This window comes from Colletotrichum tamarilloi (genome assembly GCF_030869305.1).
Source record: "Colletotrichum tamarilloi strain Tom-12 chromosome Unknown Scaffold_17.1, whole genome shotgun sequence".
NCBI classification, from domain to species: domain Eukaryota; kingdom Fungi; phylum Ascomycota; class Sordariomycetes; order Glomerellales; family Glomerellaceae; genus Colletotrichum; species Colletotrichum tamarilloi.
This window is the reverse complement of record NW_026849400.1, coordinates 323744-344306: the sequence shown is the minus strand read 5'-3', so window position 1 is coordinate 344306 and position 20563 is coordinate 323744. Positions and strand designations below refer to the sequence as shown.

Genomic DNA, 20563 nt, shown 5'->3' with positions numbered 1-20563 from the left:
CTCCTCCCGGTTTCGACCTAATATAGCTTACGACTGCATCCAGGACCCTGGCGTCCTACGACCAAATTTCATTAAACGCGTCCTGCCTCACATGGCCTGTCTCGATTATCAAAACACCATTGCTCGACTACTGCCAGCCAACATCCGAATACCCCCGGATAATTGTTATATATGCTTTGTCCTGTCCGACTCTGTTTTTCCGCTGTATTTTGCCGGGAGCGACCTTGTCATGGTTTTAATTGTTTCATGGCACCGGCGAACTTGGGAAGGAAATTAAGAATGGGGTCCCCCCCTTTCAGGGAAGAGAGAACAGAAACATTGGAGTATTGTACTACCAGCTGTAATGGAGTCCAGTCTTGCTTCGTGTTCCTCTTGTCTCTTGTTGGATTGGCCACGGCAGGCAAACAAACACCACCCGAAATGGGAAACCACAAAAAAACAACAACCAACCACCCAACTTTTTCTATGTACACCTTTTTCTTCGGCTTTACTTTTCTTTGGGAACGTCAAAGTCTGTTTTTTTTATTCATGTTCAGTAGCTCTTTTTTTTTTCAGGGGTCAACCAGGCAAAAATGCCTAGCCCGGGGAGACCCGGGAGGAGTTTTTGGGGACACTACTGTAGATGTAGTTACTTGAATTGCCCTATTTTGCCCTGACTTGATGTTGCTCATTTCCAACCCGCATTGATAGTGACTGTGTGAGGATTGATGGGCGGCCCATGTTGCGGGTAGGTGAGACTTTTGACGGGACTGTCCGAGTCCGTTTGGCGCGTTCTCGGGAACGAAGAAGTACCCAGAGTCAAACGCGAGGGTAAGAATACGGCAATATTTGCGCGTTCTGGGTGTGGATCGTTTTGCACGGGACGTTCAATCTCCGTCCCTGCCTTCCGCTACGGCTAATTAAATGTGACGGATACGGATCAGGCGCATTATATTGGTTTCGTTGTTCGTGTTCAGACATGACTGGGATCACCCGCTGAGCACAGGTCATTGACTCCAGTTGGGGAGTGTTTTGATGAGCTTACTTGGCATTAGACCATCACCGCCATCGCGAGTGATCTTGTTACAAAGCGAGAAGAACATGGAGTTTCGTACACACTAGAGTAGAGCAAAGACGTGTGTGTATGTGTATGTATATATGTACCCAATGTATACCGATCAGAATCTGGTATCCTGTACTCTTAGGAAGAATAAATAGTTCAAACTCCATGATCCGCTTCTCCCGATTCCCTAAACCCCCGATCCCATCCCATAATCAATGAATGCCATATGCTCACGCCTGATGTCATGGTGCCCAACTCCAACAAAAAACATCCGGAACAAACGCAGACACTCCGCCAAGAATCATTACTTCACCTCGACGCTCGGCCTCCCGTCTACACCGACGACACCCTCATCCTGCTCATCCATCCACGCGGAATAATCGTCGTCGTCCTCGTCGACACCAGAGACATTCACCGGTTTAGCCACAATAGGATCGTCAAGCTTCGTATCCCGACGCTGCGGTAACGGCGGTGGCGTCCTGCTCTTGCTCTCCTCCTCCTCTTCATTTCCGTGCCCCTTCTTCTCGTCGACCACAATGCGATCTCGACCCCTCGTCCTTTCTTCCCGAGCCCCGGTATCCCTTTCGCTGTCAGAGACGTCCTCGGCCCAGGGCTGAACGTACGCCGGCGGAGGCATACTCTCCTCCATGGGCGTCGAGGGTTCCGAGTCGAGCGGCGCTTCCACAACCAACAAACTCTCGCCACCGCCGTCCGCGTTCTTTCTCGTGTCCAGATGACGCCGCGAGGGCAGGGGCGGGGGCGGCACGGGTCTGCGCTCCGATTTTGCCTCCGACGTTGACGCCGAGTGAGGCCGTTCAGGGAGATTCGGCGGCGCGATGGGCTTGCGCTTCGGCACAGGGATTGTCGTCACCTTGGAGCCTCTGACAGGCGGAGGCAACGGCGTACCTGGTGGAGGCAGAGGCTGACCCCTGCCCATCGGCTGGTTGAGGTCGAGCGGGGGATTCTGCTCCGTCGAGGCGCCGTTCTTGGCGTCCTTGTGTTTCTGTATCGCGTTCCACCCCCACTGTCTGGCCGTGACCGCAGCGTTGGCAACGGCAGCGAGCGTCGTGCGCTTTCCCTCGCCGTTTGTTGATGTAGTCGAGTTCGTACTGCTAGTGTTCTCTCTCCGAAAGAGGCCCTTGGAGATGGAGCCCGTAGCGCTTCTGACTGAGGCTCTTGAAGATGTGGTGGGTGAGTTTGGGTCAGTCGATTCGTTATTGCGCATCGATTCCGAAGACGAAGCTGTGCCACGGCGTTCCTTGGCCATCGGCGTGCGATCCGTATCGTTCTCGTTATCTGTGGCTTCGCGCGAGGATGCGGAGGACTGGCTCGGCGCCTTTGCGACGGGTGGTGGTCTGGCGGGTGTCTCGGAGGGCGTCGTCACCGGCGTTGACCTTGCAGACAGCGCTGCCATCATGCTGGATGCATGATCTGGTGGTGACGAAGAAGGCTTGAACACGTCTGCGTGCGCAGCATCGGTGCCGACCACGGGGTTTGCTGGACTAGATATCGATGGCGACCTGAACGGCTTAGGTATCGGCGTCGCGGTAGTAGGTGAGCCCATGGCATCAACGCTAGTAGAAGAGCTATTCAAAGGGCTGTTTGGCCCCTTGTTCTGTATCTTCCTGCCGAACAGGCCCGTCGGCGGTGTGTTCTCAACGATCGGCATACTGTGGCTCTTTTCGATCGGTCTCATGTCGCTTTGCACATCGCCCGTCTCTTCGAGGTGATCGACCCCCTCCACGTCGCCCTCTCCAGCCACGTTGGTCTCCGCGCTCAGTGAGCTGACAACCGCATCGTCGTCATCCCAGATTCCGCCCCGCCATTTCTTGTGCTCCGTGTTGAAGAAGGGCATGTCGTCCCAGAAGGGCTGTACCAGAGTCTCGGCGATAACCTCCTTGATCCGGTTCTCAATCTGTCGTAAAATAATGGTGTACGTAATCTGCCTCGCGCTCACAATTGGCTCGATTGTCATTTCAATCTTTGGCATGCTGTGGAATGACAACCATATTCTGTTACTCGGCGGGGGCTTGATTTTGAATAGCATGTGGCCCTCGAGCTTCTTGATGACCACTGCGAGAACGAGGTCGACTTCGCGGACTTTGAAGCGTGCGCCCAAGTCGATGCGGGCTGTAGCGGCAACCTCCATTCGGAAATTGCCCGTGTACCGCACATCGGCCTCCATTACGCATTCTCCCTCGACGTTCAAATCTTTGTGACGCGGGTTTGTGATTATAGGTGCAGACTCGCCGGTGTCGATGCGGCGAATTGCAATGTTGGTGAGGAACGAAGGGCGCTTGACACGGGCAATCTTTTTGGTGAGCTTCTCACGGATCAAGTGCTCGAGGTCCGTCGTCCTGTAGATGCCCAGGAACACACGACCAATCATGGCATTCAACCACCTCGTGGATAGGTGCTCCTCGGATGAGTGCAGCTTCTGTACCAACGCAATGATGTTCTTGACCTCGAATTGTTTCGGCCTGGGTGCTTTCCTCTCAGCGCCAAAGTTTTGCTCCTGGTTACGGAGCATGGCAAAGTAAAAGTCCTCCTTGGCGGAACAATTCTCGGAGAAGAGGTAGAACGGCTTGGATAGCTGGCTGTCCGGTCCGACCTCGGGGCCATCTGACCTCCTCGACAAACACAGCGCATTCCTCTTGATGTAAAGCTCGCCTTCTGGTGTGACATCTCCTCCCGAGTATATGCTAATGTCGTGGTGCAACAGAGAGACTACGTGCCGGACCTCGATTTGTTCGTCGTCGTCGAAGAGCATCAGATGCCCGTGTCTGTGGCAAGTTAATCTCTGGAGTAGACGAGCAGTTGCAAACGGATCGCGAGGGGGGTCGCAAACCTCAGTACGACATAGAAGACATTACCAGCATTCTTGGGACGCTGGCTCAGCCCATTTCTGTTATCCAAGGGTCCTGGCGTCGGTTTCCGCTCGAATATGCTCTTGTACATGGTCTGATAGACGCTCTGGCTCGGCGCGGCGACGGTGGTTGGGCCGGTCGGGGTGGACCTCTCGATGGGCTTCGCGTTGATGCCCATGGGAGTGTACTCTCTACACACGGCAAAGTACCCCGCCGCGACGTCGTTATCCTGCGCCGAGCGCTTCGTAGCTGCCGCAGTGGCATCGTCCTTTGCCGTGGCCTTCACGGCCTCGAGAGCGGTGAGGTCATCGCCGGGCTGGACGATGGAGCCCGGACCGCCGGTAGCGGTAGCGGCGTCGACGACTGGATCGCGATTCGTGTCGGCATCCTGTCGGTATGGGAGGGTGAAGTAGGCGTGAGCGAAGACGGTGAGAAGCACCAAAGGCAGGAAGGTCAGGCCTCCTAGGAGGTAAGTGATGAGGAAGCCGGCCCAGCCCCCCATCGCGCAATTCCCGGAGCTTTTGCCGGTCTGTTTCCCTCTCGCACTTTGTCCGAACTCCTCACTATTCGCGCGGCACTTGTAGCAGTGCTGCTAACGGAAGGACAGCAGACAGAGAGGAGAGATAGGCGGGACCATCGGCGCTTAGGTCGTTTACGAGAACGAAGAGTGTTCGGGCGGGGGAGAGTCGTATTGGATCAGCAGTGTGAGGCGGCGATTGGTGGTGGTGCTTGTGGAGAGAGATGGAAGCTCTTTGTTTCAGGATGGGCAAGTCAACGGAAGCTTGGTGTGCTTGCTGCTTGGAGGCGCAACTATTCGGTAACTTTTTTTGTGTGTGGTGGACAACAGAAAGTGGACAAGATAGCTCTCGTGGATCTGGGTCTTGGCCACAGGGCGTTTCTGGATCGATAAAATGGATCAGGTAAGACAATGGAGAGAGATGCAGGTCACTGGGAACCTTTGGGATGGACGTCCAATAGGCCGCTCTGACGCCGTCATGTGATGGTAATGGTAGCTTTGCGGCGTCCCTTGTGAAAGCTGGCAGCAGCAAGCGAATGGATGGGACGGACGGAGAGAGGGTTGCAGCACTACTCAGCAGACCAAATGTTAATGGAAGACAGGAGATGGTTCAGGGCGGATCGAGAGCCAAGGCGACCTAGAAGCTGTTGAAGAGAAAGTATGAAGTGGCCTTACGGTGTGCCTTCGCTTTCCAGACTGCCCGAGAAGGTGGAAAGTGAAGCGGTAACCACTAAGCTGAGGGTTCCGAGTGACCCGCAGACCGCTGTTCCCTACCCTCTCTGGGCAAGTCTCCAAGACTCCAACTGCCCTGTGGGTTGTGGCTCTGGCCCCAATCTAAGGTACGGTCGAGCCGGTAATGAGCATCCCTGCACCTCATCTTTCCTAGGTAGCTAGCCTTTTACCCCGCGAGAAACAAGGAGAGGGGACCCCTGGCGAACAGTGAGGTCACTAAGCAGCAGTAGCTCATACGAAGTAGCACTGAAATAGTTCGGCTCTTGGATCGCTTTTCCCCATCTCCTCACGATGTCATCAGCCAGTCAATAAACCGCCATCTCTACCCTTAGTGCGTGCGTCTGATAAGTATGTGCTTGTCTGTCGCCTCTACCAGTACTCCATTCTATGTACACCGAATCGGACGGAGCCGTGTCCGTCCAATCCCTTCCACCCACCTTACTCAAAACAGTGGCCTGCCCTTGCCGTGACATCATAACCTCCTTATCAATCATTCTATCTGCGAGAGGGCCGTAGCGCTATACCCGCCCCATCATCTTTAGACCGATCACCGACACCGGCTTCATCCTCACTGTGTAAGATATCCAGCCTCCATGGTATTATCCAGCCAAACACCCAAAATGACAATGGCCACACCCAATACACCCGTAACAAAAATCGTGATCCGTTCACAATCGTACAAAATCACCACTCCAACGCGGCCCTCCCAGCCTTCGCAACCAGCTCCCGAATGACAGGCTCCAGCGCGCTCTTCTCCGTCTTCAGTCGCGCGCTCTGCTTGACCCGCGAGTAAAACACGGGACAGTCCTTGCTGTCGCACGGCACCTCGTCCGCCGCCGGGAGCGCTGAACAGCTTCGACAAATCCTCAACACGTCCATGTACTTCCTCTCCTCGTCCTTGAGTCGCGTCTGCAGGTTAAATAGCGAACTCGGCGCGTCTTGCTGGCACCTCCCACATAATACGCCCTCCACCTGCATCTTGATATTACATGAGATGCACGACGCCGACTTGAGGTACGACTCCAACGTCTTCTTGCTGCCGAGCCCACCGGCCGCCCCAAGTGTCTGATCTACCCGCCGGATTCGCTGCACTTTAGGCATCTCGTCGTACCACTGCCGGACATTGGCGCCAACCAGGTTAAAGATCCTCTCCAGTGGCGGGATCAAGTTCTTGGAAATGTAGTACTCCGCGTCCAGCTGCGAGTGCGAGTCGTTGAGCAGGTCTTCGGGCGCTACGCACCGATCGATCAGACGCGCCCCGGGAGCACCCGTGATAACGACGTACGGCACCCGTTCTCCGTACTGCGGCTCGGCGCGCGCGTCTTCGAGCATCTTCTTGGTGCTGATGAGCGCACCCGGTGGCGGCGGGCCCTTGTCGCTATATGTGCCGAGCTTCACCTCCCTCGCGTAGCAAAAGTCTTGCACCGAGACGGACCCGCGCATAATCTTTTCGCACTGTTTCTGGAAGTAGGCTTTGACCTCGCTGAGGTTCGCCGTCTCGAAGAGGAGCTTGAGAGCTTTCTCTTCAATCTTTTGCTCCGCCGGCGTCCCGTCACGCCTCACCGTCTCGATGCCTTTGGCGTCGAACTCAGGCGTGACCTGATCCTTGCTCTCGTACTTGTAACCCACGTAGCGCTTCTTCGCCAGGAGAACACACGGGTGATAGACCTTTTCAAACTTGAGCTTGATCGGCCTGGGGTTCATATCGGTGATGGCTTTGGCAATTTCGTTGCCAATGTCGAACGCCTGGTCCTTGGTTCGGCCCTTGAGATACACGAACAGACTGTCCGTGTCGCCGTAGACGACTTCCGCTCCCCATTGCTCCTGTGAGTGAATAAACGCGATCGCTCGCTCGAGCGTCTCGCGGCCTGTTTGAACTATACTGTCGGCAATCTCCGAGCAAGGCATACGACCAGAGAAAGATGCTGATGTGTATCCGTAGGTAACGTTAGCCAAAAGCTTCAGCGCCAACTGCCTGTTATTCAGCAGCGCCTGCAGCGTTTTGTCGTCCTTGTCTTGCTTCATCCCGCTCTTGACCATGACTCGGGTCTCCAAAATCTCGCCAAGCATCTTTGCGAGGAGAGATTTCCGAATCTCGGGCCGGACGTACATCATTCCATTGGGCGTGATGTTGATGTGATCCTTTAGGAGCTCTAGTAGCCTCTTGTGCCTCTGATACTCGGTGAAGCCCATCTTGTTCATCCCCCGCCAATTGACAATCCTGCCTAGGAATGTCGAGTAGCACAAATTATAGGCAATCATGACACTGGGATACAGACTCTGAAAGTCGAGCACCAACAGCGGGCTGTTGTAGAAGTCGCTTTGGGGTTCCATTACCAGCGGGAGACATTCCAATGCGTTTTGGCCGCCGACTTGCTTCCGACTGGGGGAAACTAGCATAAAGTTCTCGGGTTTTGCAATTCTGAACATAATGGACTCGACCTTGAACTGTGAACCGCGGGAAAAGACCGAGAAGAAGTCCACTCCCAACAGTCTGGCTTGCTCACTTGTTCTCGGAATGAGCTCGTTTGACTCCAATATCTGAATATCAATCCTCGTTCGTGTGAGGTAGTAGCGCGTCAGTTTGTCAAGGTCCCTCTGCCTACTGCTGTTGTACCATTGTGTCAGGGTTCTCCAGGAGTAGTGAGGTATGCGGCGGTGCAGAACGTGCCAGACGACATTCTCCATCGTGTATTGAAGCAGGTTCAATTCTCCCCTCATGGCTCGCCAAATGTTGATCATGTGTCTGCCAGTCACGCGGATCGTCGACGTTGTGTTGAAGCCCCACCGATCATTCTCCTTTCCGATACGGCCGTGAGAGTTACTCTTCATACGTGAAAACTCATCGCACAGATCGTAGTCGTACTTTACTCGGGCGCGTTCGATGAGATAGCCCCATGAGCTGCCGTGAACCTCATAGCCTGTAAGGATATCAGGGTCGTGGTCTCTGACAATTTGCACCATGCGAACCATGACATCGAGCTCGGACGATTCCTCGATAACCTCTGCAGAAACATAGCGCCGCATCCTCTGGGCGAGGGAACCGTCTGGCGATAGGACAACGACACCAGCAATGATCCCCCCTGAAGCTTCCTGACTACTGCTAGCGGTGCCATCTGCTTTGATAGACCAGAATATGCACTGGACCTCATCCTCGTCAGGATTAGGAACAAACTTGCCCCTCGTGTTGACGTGAACCTCGAGGGCCATAGTACTCATGTATTGCGCTTCATGCTTGACACTGGTCGACTTTTTCTTAGGCGAGTATTTGAAGCCATGCTTGTTTTTTGGGGTAGGTCCGTCAATCTGGGAGAGGTCGCGCCTTGTGGCTTGAGGGGTGCCCGTGATCTTTGCAGTGACATGCTTTTGCGCTTTCTGCAGGAGATGCTTCTTGTTCCACCAATCTTGAACTTCCTTGGCGCTTGGAGGCGGTTGAGCTATCTCCCAGCTTCGGTATGAACATAAGCTTGCTTGGGCCTCATAACGCACGTCGTTCTTGGCCTTGTCAATGGGTGTGTCTGATTTGATGCCAATGCTGGCGGCAGACGTCCCAGTTGGATCAAACTCCGCCAGGAACGGTAGAGTATTACTCTCGAGCCGAAATTCCCGACCGGCATACTCCCTGGGACGAGCCGGGACATCCTTCTCTTCGCTGTAGTAGGCATCTTGGTAAATCATATCGGGAATCTGCAGCCCCTTCATTGTCGACATGATAAGTTTTGGCGCGGGGGGCAGGACGCCGATCACACACTGGCGTTTTGCGGAAAAGGATCCGATCGCTGTCTGTATCCGATGAAGAATTGTTTCTGTTCCTGCTTCGGTCCCTGGCGAATCTGTTGTAGGAGTGGCAATTCGAACCTTCTTTGCTGGAGTGACCGGACTGGGCTTGCTACGTGTCTCCTCTGATGCTAAATTGAAGCAAACACGTTTTTGAGAATCCTTTTCAGCTTGTTGCGAGGCTCGAGGCGGGTTCATCTGGCTCAATCGAAGTTTCGTGCCCGGGTCCTCCTGGCTTTTGACCACCGGAAAACCCAATAACTGATTGGCCGCAGATTTCGAGCCTACATTTTGAGACGATCGTGGCTTGTCTTGGGAGTTTGGCGGCAACATCGTGACCTGATGCTTCTCAGAGGCTGTACTATTACTTAGGATGCCTTTGAGTGACGGTTTGGGTACTACTCCATCGGACGCCGGAGCTACTGGAGGCTCGGTTCTCGGGCGTTTGGTAGAAGAAGCTATCGCATGCGGTGATATCGATCGCTTGACAGATTCCGTACGGCGATGACCTAGGCTTGATGGGTCGCTCAGTTTTGACACAAGCCCTTCCTCCTCGGCCATGTCGAGCAGATCGTCCCAAACCGGCACCGTTGGTGGGTTCCCAGTCTTCAACCTGCTGGCACAGACGCCTTCGTATATAGATCCCAGCCCGTTGACGGTCTTCCTAACTGTCAGATCGCTAGCGACGGGTTCGCTTCTTGAACCAGTACCACTGGTGACTAATGGCTTTCCATTAATACCAGTGCTATTGATTTGGTCATCCTGTCTTGCCTTCGGCTCGCCCATCTGAAAGAGATCCTCTTCGTCAGAGTCGGCTGGATAAGGGTCGTAATCGTCAATACCGAGATCGAGTACGCCCTTTTCGTCAACTTCGATGCTGCTGGTTGGATTCTTGTTTGCTGGAGCGTGGTTCGACGGCAGTCCAAGAGCCGGCAGCAGGTTGGCGGGATACAAATCTTCTACTGACTGGAGCGCGGTCTTGACGGCAGCCTCAAGCGGCGAACGCTCCACGAAAGTCTCAAAGCTCGGCGGCGCGGAATCTTCCAACCCCTTTTCGATTTCAATGAGTTTTGCGACTTCTTCTCTGTACTCTTCCTCGTGGATCCATCCTTGCGGTTGCGAGTCACGTTTATTCGCAGACATTGAGACCAAAACTTCTGCAGGGAAAGGGCTGCTTCCTGGGTCCGCATTGGGTATTTTCATTTTGCGGCGACGCGTCTCGTCTTTCCATAGACCAGCCATACTGTAAACAAGCTTGATATCTGCTGGGAGAGGTTTAACACGCTCAACAAAGTCGTGGTGCAGCCGGCGCTCCTTCACCATTCGCCGATTGGTGATGTGTTGAACGCAAATGTCTACCTCGATAGAGCAGTGGCTGACCCTCGGCAGAGTCAGATCGTCGAGGACTCGAGTCTTAGGAATCGTCCGGTCATGCCAAAGGTGTTGAGAGTTCCCCTCTTGATCAAATGAAGGGATAGGGCCTCTGAAGTATACATCAGATACATCCAAGTAGCCACACCCGTACAGGTTGTAGTCGGTCATGAACTGTAGCAAGTACTGGAGGTGGGCTTCGTAAGGTTGGAACTTCTGCTTAAGAATAACGCCCTGCTGGAGCAGATCGGATAACCTTGTCATGACGATGGGATTGAACATGTAGATCTTCAAAAAGAAGCGGTACCCAACGTGGAAACCGTAGAATGGCACTCCTTTGACAAGGGTGATGCGGGCGACGAACTTTGCATTTTCTCCGAATTGATCACGTCGGTAGCTGACAGCCAAGGCATGGTCAATAGAGAGATGAAGTCGATAGATGTACGCGCCCACTTTTAGCAGTTAGCAAGGTCCATTATATGGTTCGAGGACTTATATACCATTCTCGGGCTCTAAGCTGCCACGATACTCGACGTAGACGTATGGGAAAGCGCCGTGTATGTGAGCGCAGACTTTCTGCCCCGTTTCGGTCGACCCGAAAACCCTCACGACCGGGACCTTGGGGGATTTCTTCGCCTGTGCAGGACCGACATCGTTCCGTAATTGGGGATCGTAATGCGTCGGCGTCGCCTGGTAATGGTCTATGCAGTTCAACCGAACGCGGAAGAGGTCCATGGTGGAGGCTGTAAACACTCATGGAGGATGAGACGGTAGGACGGAGAACAATGTCATGATAAGGAAGAGCAGCGGTCGGCTTGGTGCATGGTAAGACGGGTTCAATGACACTAAGCAGCGAATTCACGACGCGACAAGGTCATGTTGATGCAGGATCCGACGCGTGCTGGACCAAGAGGAAACGCCCAGGGTCCGCGCAGTCATGTGGCAACACGCGTGACACTTTGCTCCTTGGGGACGCAATCCTGCCTGGCCATCATCCACTAAAGCAAAGTGCCTTGGTGTGGGGCATTTTCCAGCACATCTCACTGAAGCAGGCTTAAGCACCTTCTATGTACTTCACTATAGGGTCGCCATTCATCATTGATTCAGCCATGAACTTGCTGGCGGATACACTTGAAGCTTTGATGTTGGATTAATTAAGATTTTCAATTCCACAAGAATATAGTGTGCTTATTCAAGACAGGACCAAAAGAGAATTGGATGCGTAAATCTAGGCCATTCTGTATCAATACCTTAGCCATGCATGAAATCTGAGAGCGACTGCTTACATAAGGAGCCGCAACACCTGTGCTTTTCCCGACCCAAATTCACGACGTGAATGCGCCGCCGCCCAAACTTTCTCTAGCAACAACCCTCTCATACCCTCACCAACCGCCAAGATGCCGCCGCCGCCGCCACCGCCGAGAAAGACCGACCCCAAGGCGTCCGCTGCCGCAAAGGAGGAGAATATCTACATTCCCTCTTTCATCAGTAAACGTCCCTTTTATGCCGGCGAAGAAGGCGATGACCAGACCGACTACCTTGAGCATCAGCGTATTCAGAAGAAAAACGAGCAGTCACAATGGTACGATCGCGGTCGCAAGGCTGGCCCGGCAGCCACAAAGTATCGGAAAGGCGCATGCGAAAACTGCGGCGCCATGACGCACAAAGCCAAAGACTGCCTCAGTCGGCCAAGGGCGAAAGGCGCAAAGTGGACTGGCAGGGACATTCAGGCCGACGAGGTCGTTCAGGACGTCAAGCTTGGCTGGGATGCCAAACGCGATCGCTGGAATGGATACGACCCTAAGGAGTATCGAAACGTCGTCGAGGAGTTCAACGAGATGGAGAAGCTAAGGAAGCAGGCGCTTGCCAAGGGCGAGACGGAGGAGGAGGAGCAGGACGATGGCGATAAGTACGCAGAGGAAAACGACATGAGCAAGCATCAGAGCACAGCTACACGCCAGCTGAGAATACGAGAGGATACGGCAAAGTACCTGGTCAACCTGGACTTGGAATCCGCAAAGTACGACCCAAAGACGAGATCCCTCGTGGACGGCGGCGCAACGGTGGACAAAGCCGCGAATCTCTTTGCAGAGGAAGGCTTCATGCGCGGCTCAGGCGACGCCGGCGAGTTCGAGCAAGCACAGAGATACGCTTGGGAGGCCCAGGAGAAGAGTGGTGACACCACAAAACATTTGCAAGCCAACCCCACGGCTGGAGAGTTCTACAGGAAGAAGGAGAAGGAAGAGGCCGAGAAGAAACGTGCGGAGCGGGAGAAGAAGCTCAAGGAACTCTACGGCGATAACTCGCAATACACCATGCCCGATGAGCTGAAGAATGTCATAACCGAGTCGGAGAAATATGTCGAGTATGACGAGAGCGGCCTCATCAAGGGCGCGCCCAAGGTTATCGCCAAGTCAAAGTACCCCGAGGACGTGTACATCCACAATCACACATCTATCTGGGGCAGCTGGTGGTCAAATTTTCAATGGGGCTACGAATGCTGTCACTCGGTGGTCAAGAACAGTTACTGCACGGGTGAGGAGGGCAAGTTGGCTTGGGAAGCGTCTGAACGGCAACGGACTGGTGCTTCGTTGGCGCTGCAGATGGAGCAACAAGCAGAGATTCCAAAGGCGGATGATACTCCGGTGAACAAGCCGGCGACAAAGCGAACAGCGGAAGAGATGATGGGCGGTGTCACTGAGGAAGAGATGGAGGAGTACAGGAGAAAGAGGACAGCGGCGAACGACCCGATGGCCAAGTTCCTGGGCAAGGATGAATTGGTCTAGACTACCTAGGTATTTAGGCATGGCTTATGAGCATTGCATTGGACAAACATGATACCCATTTCCCTGTCAAACGTTCGCATGCAAGACGATGCCTCGAGGTGCCCTGAACAGAACAAGAAAAAGACTTTTGTGTAACATTCATTCGTGGTATCCGTATTTGATGCAATCATTCCATTTTGCCTCTGGCGAACGCCGTGACTATAAACACCCCGATGATCCCAATGGTTGGATTTTGGTGTGCCAACCATTCCCAGAGTTTTTTTGACCAATCCTTAGCATAAATGGCGATGCATTTACTCGTCATCCTCCTCGTCGTCACCACCGTCACCCTTGGACTCGGCGGCAGCAGCCTTCTTTCTGCGGACACGGCCGGGACGGCCACCACCGAAGGGCGAGGTAAGAGCGAAGTCGATGTGCTTCTGGGAGTCGAGACGGACGATGAAGGAGGGAACGTTGACGATCTGCTTGCCGACGCGGATGTGACGCTGGCGGATGAGGACACGGGCGTGGTGGATGGACTTGGCGAGACCGAGCTTGTAGACGCAAGTCTGGAGGCGGCGCTCAAGGAAATCCTCGACCTTCAGGGCCAGGACGTAATCGAGCTTCATGCGGGACTCGTCGAGGACACCGACGCGCACGAGACGGCGAATGAGGGCATTGCCTTCGAACAGACGCTTGGGGTCCTTCTCGTCGAGGGTCAAAAGCTGACTGTGGTAGTTGTTAGCCAAGAGGGTGTTCCTCACGCGACCGTTTTGCGACAGAGCCGAAATCACATACCGGGCAGCACGACGAATCTTGGAGAGGGTAAGCTGGACACGCCAGACCTCACGCTTGTTGCGGAGACCGTACTCGCCAACGAGCTTAAGCTCGGAGTCACTATTATCGTATCGAAGTCAGTGGTGTGATTCACGACTTAAACAGAGCAAGCTCTTGTTCAGTGGCCGGAGAATACTGACAGACGGGCGGCCTCGAAGGGACGGTTGGGGACCTTGGAGGTCTTGGAGTAGGTGAGGCTGTTGCGCGAAATCGAATTAGCATATTGAATTTGGCGGTGCGACTGCGATTCGGTCTACTTACGGCGCCATCTTGCCGACTCGTCGATATCCTTCGAATTGTGGTTGACGAAGAAAACGAAAAGGAAAAAAAGAAGAGCCTCTCGTGAAACTTGCAACACTCAATGCGAAAAATGGCTGTGGGGAGCGAGGGCTGACTAGCGCCTGTCAAATTGTGGGTCCTGTTCGCCTACGATCACGTGCAGTGCCCTTTTCACAACGAAAAAAGAATTACGGGACTGAGTCAGCAAAGCACACACACGTCGCCGATTTTTTGCCTTGCTCGTTGTGTCTGGAACTTCGTGATCTTTTTCAAGACCCGACAACACCATCACCAAATTCCGCCCTCTACGACAACCACTCCGGCAAAATGGGTCACCCAGCGGGTCTTCGCGCGGGAACGCGCGTACGTATTGCCCAGCTACGAATCATCTCGAGATTGCGGCCGGATTGCTGACGGTTAGCTTGCAGTATGCGTTCAGCAGAAACTTCCGTGAGAAGGGTATGATCAAGCTCTCCACGTACCTTCGCCAGTACAGAGTCGGAGATATCGTCGACATCAAGACCAACGGTGCCGTCCAGAAGGGGTAAGCGAACAACCCACCCTCGAACACGAATTGCGACAATTGGGAGACTCGAGGTCTTAGTTGGGAGGAATTGCGAAAATAGGCATAATGCGTGCAGGAGCAGAGGGCTGACTTGTTGGATTACAGTATGCCTCACAAGGTCTACCACGGCAAGACCGGTGTCATCTACAACGTCACCAAGTCCGCCGTCGGTATCATCATCTACAAGAAGGTGAAGCACCGCTACATCGAGAAGCGCATCAACATCCGCGTCGAGCACATCTCCCCCTCCCGTTCGAGAGACGACTTCATCCGCCGTGTCAAGGAGAACGCCGCCCTGAAGAAGAAGGCCCAGGCCGAGGGCAAGGCCCTCACCCTCAAGCGCCTCCCCCTCATGCCCCGTGAGGCCCGCACCGTCGACTTCAAGGAGAACAAGCCCCAGACGGTCACCCCTCTCCCCTACGAGACGACGATTTAGAGTGTCTTTTGGGTGGTTTGTGGGTTCTTCTTTTGCATGTGGTGTTTACGTGAGGAACGGAAGAATTCTAGCATGGAACGGCATCACGTTTTCGGCAACGTCCATAGGGAATGGGAAAAAAAAAGACCAATGACACTTCATCGTTCACACCTACACGAGGAAATGCTACCTGTGAGACCCGTTGGCCCTTTTGCGATCCTGCCGCGATGCCTCGGGTCCTGTCATTGTCAGGTCGGAGGCATTGGCACAGGTTCTGGTGTATGGTGTTGTGTGCTCGTGGGAAACAAGGTCAATGCGAGATGCCTGTGAAAGGCAGGCGAATAGTTGGCCCTGCTGCCCGCCGGGCCCTCATGATACCCTCAGTCAAATGAAGAACACGACCTATGATCATCTCTCAAGTGCAACTATGTCATTGTGAACTCACATGTCGCTTGGGCAGGCACAGTATCAAGCTCGTACGCGGCCAATTCCTTGAGTGAGTATGAGCTATAGCTTCTCTGTGAGCTGCTAGCTAGCGGGATACCAGCCTGCGGCTCTCAACATGGGTTAACCAAAAAGCAGCTGTGGTATAATTGAGCTGTACTTTCTGCTCTTACGCTATTCTCGTCATCCAGAAATATCAAAAGCATAACCTCGTATTGTCGGGCTCGATCCTACCTAGTCACTGACAGGAGCTTGTTAGTTCAGACCTGATACACGCAAATGCGCTTTTGTGGCTACGTTCCAGACGCAAAACCGTATCAGTGGCCTTTCTCACATACCAGTTGCTATGCACCTGCCAATCACTGGATGTTCCCAAAGTTGATTTCCGATAACTCGTCGAGTTGTCTGATACTAGAGCCATGCCATGTTATGCCATCGTTAGGTTCTTCTGGAATCCAACGATTGTTTGCTGTGAGCGCAGGGGCCTTTTGAACCAACTTTGGTGGCATGAACCCCACCATTATCGTCATGGGATTAGATCGGACAGGCATTCGCCTGTGGCTTCAGGTGCTTTGCCTGCGCTGGGACGCTGGAGGGGTGACACTGACACCGCTGCGTCCGCCGGATTAGCATTGTTCCAGATTTCATGCCCAACCTAAACCCAGTGGAGGATCGCAACGACGACGGCTTGGCGCAATCCCCGGAGCTTGCGCATGTTGCAGAACCCAGCCACACTCGAGCTGCTTTAGACATCTTGGGAGCTTGGTCAACGCTGACGACTCTTTCCCGCCTCTCCCACTTGGCACGGAAGTCGCTCACGATATCTTCTTCCCCTCCAATTCCTGCGAATTTTTCTCCCCCTACATCTTTCACTGGGCTCCCTGAGATTCTTGGGCATCATTGCGTGCACGTGGAGCTATCTCCTTAAACCGTCGGGAGACGTCATTTCCTCGAACCATCCGAAACCCCCATTAAGCGCCCTTCACCTCCGACCACCACCAACGACCCCGCGCACGAAGGATCGCCCATCATGGCTGCCGTGCCCGATACCAGGCATACTAAGTCCGTAATCCTCAACCATCTTGAGACTTTGTGGCCCAATTGTGGCAGTCTCCCCGACTTTGCGACTGTGCACTGACACTCTATGAAGGACCGACCAGGAGTTGGCGATCAACATCAAGAAGGCCACGAACCCCGACGAGACGGCGCCGAAGCGGAAACATGTGCGCAGCTGCATTGTGTACACATGGGACCACCGGTCTTCTCAGGCCTTCTGGGCTGGGATGAAGGTGTAAGTGAACTGTTGTAAGTCGGGAGGTGGCCCGATCGCTGACAGACGGCGCCGCGTTGTAGGCAACCCATTCTTGCCGACGAAGTTCAGACTTTCAAAGCTCTGATTACGGTCCACAAAGTCCTCCAAGAAGGACACCCGAACACGCTGAGGGAGGCCATGGCGCAGAGAGGTTGGATCGACAGCTTGAATCGCGGCATGGGAGGAGAGGGAGTGCGCGGATACAGCCCTTTGATCCGGGAATACGTTTACTACCTCCTGGCGAAGCTTTCTTTCCACCAGCAGCATCCCGAGTTTAACGGAACCTTCGAATACGAGGAGTACCTCAGCTTGAAGGCCATCAACGACCCCAATGAGGGGTATGAGACAATCACAGACTTGATGACACTGCAAGATAAGATTGAGCAGTTCCAGAAGTTGATCTTCTCACACTTCCGTCACGTTGGAAATAACGAGTGTCGTATTTCCTCTCTTGTGCCCCTCGTGCAGGAGAGCTACGGTATTTACAAGTTTATCACAAGCATGCTTCGCGCCATGCACTCGAGTAAGTTGCATCGGAACCCACCCCCCCCCCCCCCCCCCCCGGCCCGTCCCGCCCCCCCACCCCCACGCACGCCCGCGCCGCCCCCCCCCCCCACACGCGCCCCCCCCACCCCGCCCCCCACCCCGCCCCCCCCCCTCACCGGGAGAGTTGCCCCCCCCCCCCCCCCCCCCCCCCCCCCCCAGGCGGGCAAGGGTGATTTCGCTAATCGGGCACAGCCACCGGCGACGTCGAGGCGCTTTCGCCCCTACGAGAACGATACGATGCCCAACATTACCGCCTCGTCAAGTTCTACTACGAGTGCTCCAACCTGCGCTATCTGACCAGCTTGATAACGATCCCCAAGCTGCCGCAAGACCCTCCCAACCTGTTGGCGGAAGACGACGAGGCACCCGCACTTCCGGCGCGCCCGAAGCAGGAAATTGAGAGACGCCCCACTCCACCCCCTGAACCGAAATCACAGGAGCCAGATGATATTTCCGAATTCTGGAAGAACGAGCTGGAGCGCCAGAACCGAGAGTACGAAGAGCAGCAGAGAGTCCTCGAGGAACAACAGCGTCAGCAGATGTTGATGCAGCAACAGGCGCAGCAGCAGGCACAACGGGACTTTGAGGAGCAGCAGCGACAGTTGGCGGAGCAGCAGCGCAGGGAGCAGGAGGCCCTGATGCAGCAGCAAATGCAGTATCAGACCCAGGGTCGGCTTGCAGAGTTAGAACAGGAGAACTTCAATGCGAGAGCCCAGTATGAGCGTGACCAGCTTATGCTCCAGCAATACGACCAGAGGGTCAAGGGTCTGGAGAATGAGCTTGCACAGATCCAGGGACATTACGGCCAACAGATCACGAGCAAAGATGAGCAAATCAGAGCTCTACAGGAGCAGGTTAACACGTGGCGGACGAAGTACGAAGCGCTCGCAAAGCTGTACTCCCAGCTTCGCCACGAGCACTTGGATCTGCTCCAAAAGTTCAAGTCTGTGCAGCTCAAGGCTGCCTCGGCTCAGGAGGCCATTGAGCGGCGAGAGAAGCTTGAACGCGAGATCAAGACGAAGAACCTTGAGCTCGCTGATATGATCAGAGAGAGGGACCGCGCGCTCCATGACAAGGACCGCCTGCAGGGCGCCAACAAGGATGAGCTCGAAAAGCTCAAGCGAGAGCTCCGCATGGCCCTGGATCGTGCCGATAACATCGAGAGAAGCAAAGGAAACGAGCTCTCAACAATGTTGTCTAAGTACAACCGTGAGATGGCCGATCTCGAGGAGGCCCTGCGACTCAAGTCTCGCGCTCTGGACGACGCCCAGGCCAAGATCAGGAATGGAGACTCTGACCTTGAACAGCTTCTTCGCGACAAGGAGGAGGAGTTGGAAGTCTACAAGGCCGGCATGGATCAGACACTTATCGAGCTCAACGAGCTGAAGTTGAACCAAGGCGATACCGACACCGTTATTGACGGACAGATTGATGCCTTGATCATGGCCAACCTGGACAAGATCAACGACATCATCGACTCTGTGCTGCAATCCGGTGTGCAGAGAGTAGATGATGCGCTTTACGAGTTGGATTCAACGATGCAGGCAGGAAACCAGAACGCTTCTCCATCCTACGTGCTCTCGCAGATTGAGAAGGCGTCGTCCAGCGCCATGGAGTTTGCTACCGCATTCAACAACTTCATCGCCGACGGCCCCAACGCGACACACGCCGAGCTTATCAAGGCCATCAACGTCTTTGCTGGTGCTCTTGCGGATGTCTGCAGCAACGCCAAGGGTATCACCCGTCTGGCAACCGACGAGAAGAAGAGCGATGCTCTGATGAACGGCACCCGGCAGTCCGCTTCTTCCACCGTCAAATTCTTCCGCGGCCTTCAGAGCTTCCGCCTGGAGGGCATGGATCCCATCCAGAAGACCGACGTTGTCATCAACAGCAATAACGAGGTGCAGATGAACCTTCAGAAGCTGAACAAGCTTGTCGAGACATTCGCGCCCAACACTGGCAAGCTCGCGGGCAAGGGCGACTTGGGCGATATTGTCGATTCCGAACTCAGCAAGGCGGCCGATGCCATCGCGGCCGCTGCTGCTCGCCTCGCCAAGCTGAAGAACAAGCCTCGCGAAGGGTACTCTACCTACGAGCTCAAGGTCCACGACGGCATTCTCGATGCCGCCATGGCCATCACCAACGCCATTGCGCAGCTGATCAAGGCCGCCACGGTGACGCAGCAGGAGATTGTTCAGGCAGGCCGAGGTTCGTCCTCGAGAACCGCCTTCTACAAGAAGAACAACAGATGGACCGAGGGTCTTATTTCAGCCGCCAAGGCCGTGGCGTCCTCCACCAACACCCTGATCGAGACCGCAGACGGCGTCTTGTCGAACCGCAACAGCCCCGAGCAGCTCATTGTGGCATCCAACGACGTGGCAGCCTCCACGGCTCAGCTCGTCGCCGCCAGCAGAGTCAAGGCTGGCTTCATGTCCAAGAGCCAAGAGAACCTCGAGCAGGCCAGCAAGGCTGTCGGTGCTGCATGCAGGGCGCTCGTGCGCCAGGTGCAGAACATGATCAAGGACCGCAACGCGGAGGACGAGGCGGTCGACTACTCCAAGCTCGGAGCCCACGAGTTCAAGGTCCGGGAGATGGAGCAACAGGTACGTTTAATCGATTCGCGCATCGTGAACTATGCCAACTGCCGTATAATGGCGGTGGCCGGAGACAACTCCGTCGCAGCCATCCTCGTCATTTGCGGCTAGTGCCTTGCTTGGCGACCGAAAGAGAAAAGGGAAATGCTGACGCGTGCGGCGCTACCACTTCTAGGTCGAGATTCTGCAGTTGGAGAACTCCCTCTCGGCCGCAAGACACAGGCTAGGAGAGATGCGCAAGATCTCTTACCAGGAGGACTAGGGGGTTTGCCATGTCGACAACGTGAGCCACAGTATCCGTAGCGGCAGTCGTTTTTTACGTTCCACGGCCCGGAGTTGGACTCCGACGGGAGGGAGAAGGAGCGCGAATCTTTTGTGGATTGCAGGGTCGCCTTCTTCTCGCAGTTCTATCTGGAATCATCATACCTCGGTGTACTTCGGTCGTTTCTTCTTCGCAAAAGGACGGGAGGGGAGGTGTTTGTTTATCATTTGAACATGCT

At 54.6% G+C, this 20563-nt stretch overlaps 6 protein-coding genes across 6 annotated transcripts; 3 read left to right on the top strand and 3 right to left on the bottom strand.

Annotated features, from left to right (window-relative positions):
• Positions 1-1346: 1346 nt before the first annotated feature.
• CTAM01_06282 (uncharacterized protein) lies at positions 1347-4411 on the bottom strand (the record flags this gene model as incomplete). Its single annotated transcript, XM_060522309.1, has 2 exons — positions 1347-3825; positions 3891-4411. The coding sequence occupies 2 exons, from the start codon at positions 4409-4411 to the stop codon at positions 1347-1349; spliced, it is 3000 nt and encodes a 999-aa protein (XP_060383037.1).
• A 1431-nt stretch (positions 4412-5842) lies between these two features.
• On the bottom strand, positions 5843-11041 carry CTAM01_06281 (DNA polymerase family B; the record flags this gene model as incomplete). The annotated part of the gene is made up of 2 exons (XM_060522308.1): positions 5843-10758; positions 10807-11041. The coding sequence occupies 2 exons, from the start codon at positions 11039-11041 to the stop codon at positions 5843-5845; spliced, it is 5151 nt and encodes a 1716-aa protein (XP_060383036.1).
• A 662-nt stretch (positions 11042-11703) lies between these two features.
• Positions 11704-13092, top strand: CTAM01_06280 (pre-mRNA-splicing factor SLU7; the record flags this gene model as incomplete). Its single annotated transcript, XM_060522307.1, has 1 exon — positions 11704-13092. The coding sequence occupies one exon, from the start codon at positions 11704-11706 to the stop codon at positions 13090-13092; it is 1389 nt and encodes a 462-aa protein (XP_060383035.1).
• Positions 13093-13385: 293 nt separating this feature from the next.
• CTAM01_06279 (40S ribosomal protein S9) lies at positions 13386-14177 on the bottom strand (the record flags this gene model as incomplete). Its single annotated transcript, XM_060522306.1, has 4 exons — positions 13386-13800; positions 13870-13968; positions 14049-14105; positions 14170-14177. The coding sequence occupies 4 exons, from the start codon at positions 14175-14177 to the stop codon at positions 13386-13388; spliced, it is 579 nt and encodes a 192-aa protein (XP_060383034.1).
• Positions 14178-14514: 337 nt separating this feature from the next.
• On the top strand, positions 14515-15188 carry CTAM01_06278 (ribosomal protein L21e; the record flags this gene model as incomplete). Its single annotated transcript, XM_060522305.1, has 3 exons — positions 14515-14550; positions 14616-14731; positions 14858-15188. The coding sequence occupies 3 exons, from the start codon at positions 14515-14517 to the stop codon at positions 15186-15188; spliced, it is 483 nt and encodes a 160-aa protein (XP_060383033.1).
• Positions 15189-16641: 1453 nt separating this feature from the next.
• Positions 16642-20325, top strand: CTAM01_06277 (SLA2; the record flags this gene model as incomplete). Its single annotated transcript, XM_060522304.1, has 5 exons — positions 16642-16673; positions 16762-16902; positions 16965-17446; positions 17662-20072; positions 20239-20325. 5 exons carry the CDS (start codon positions 16642-16644, stop codon positions 20323-20325), a joined length of 3153 nt encoding a protein of 1050 aa, XP_060383032.1.
• Between the last annotated feature and the right edge of the window lie 238 nt (positions 20326-20563).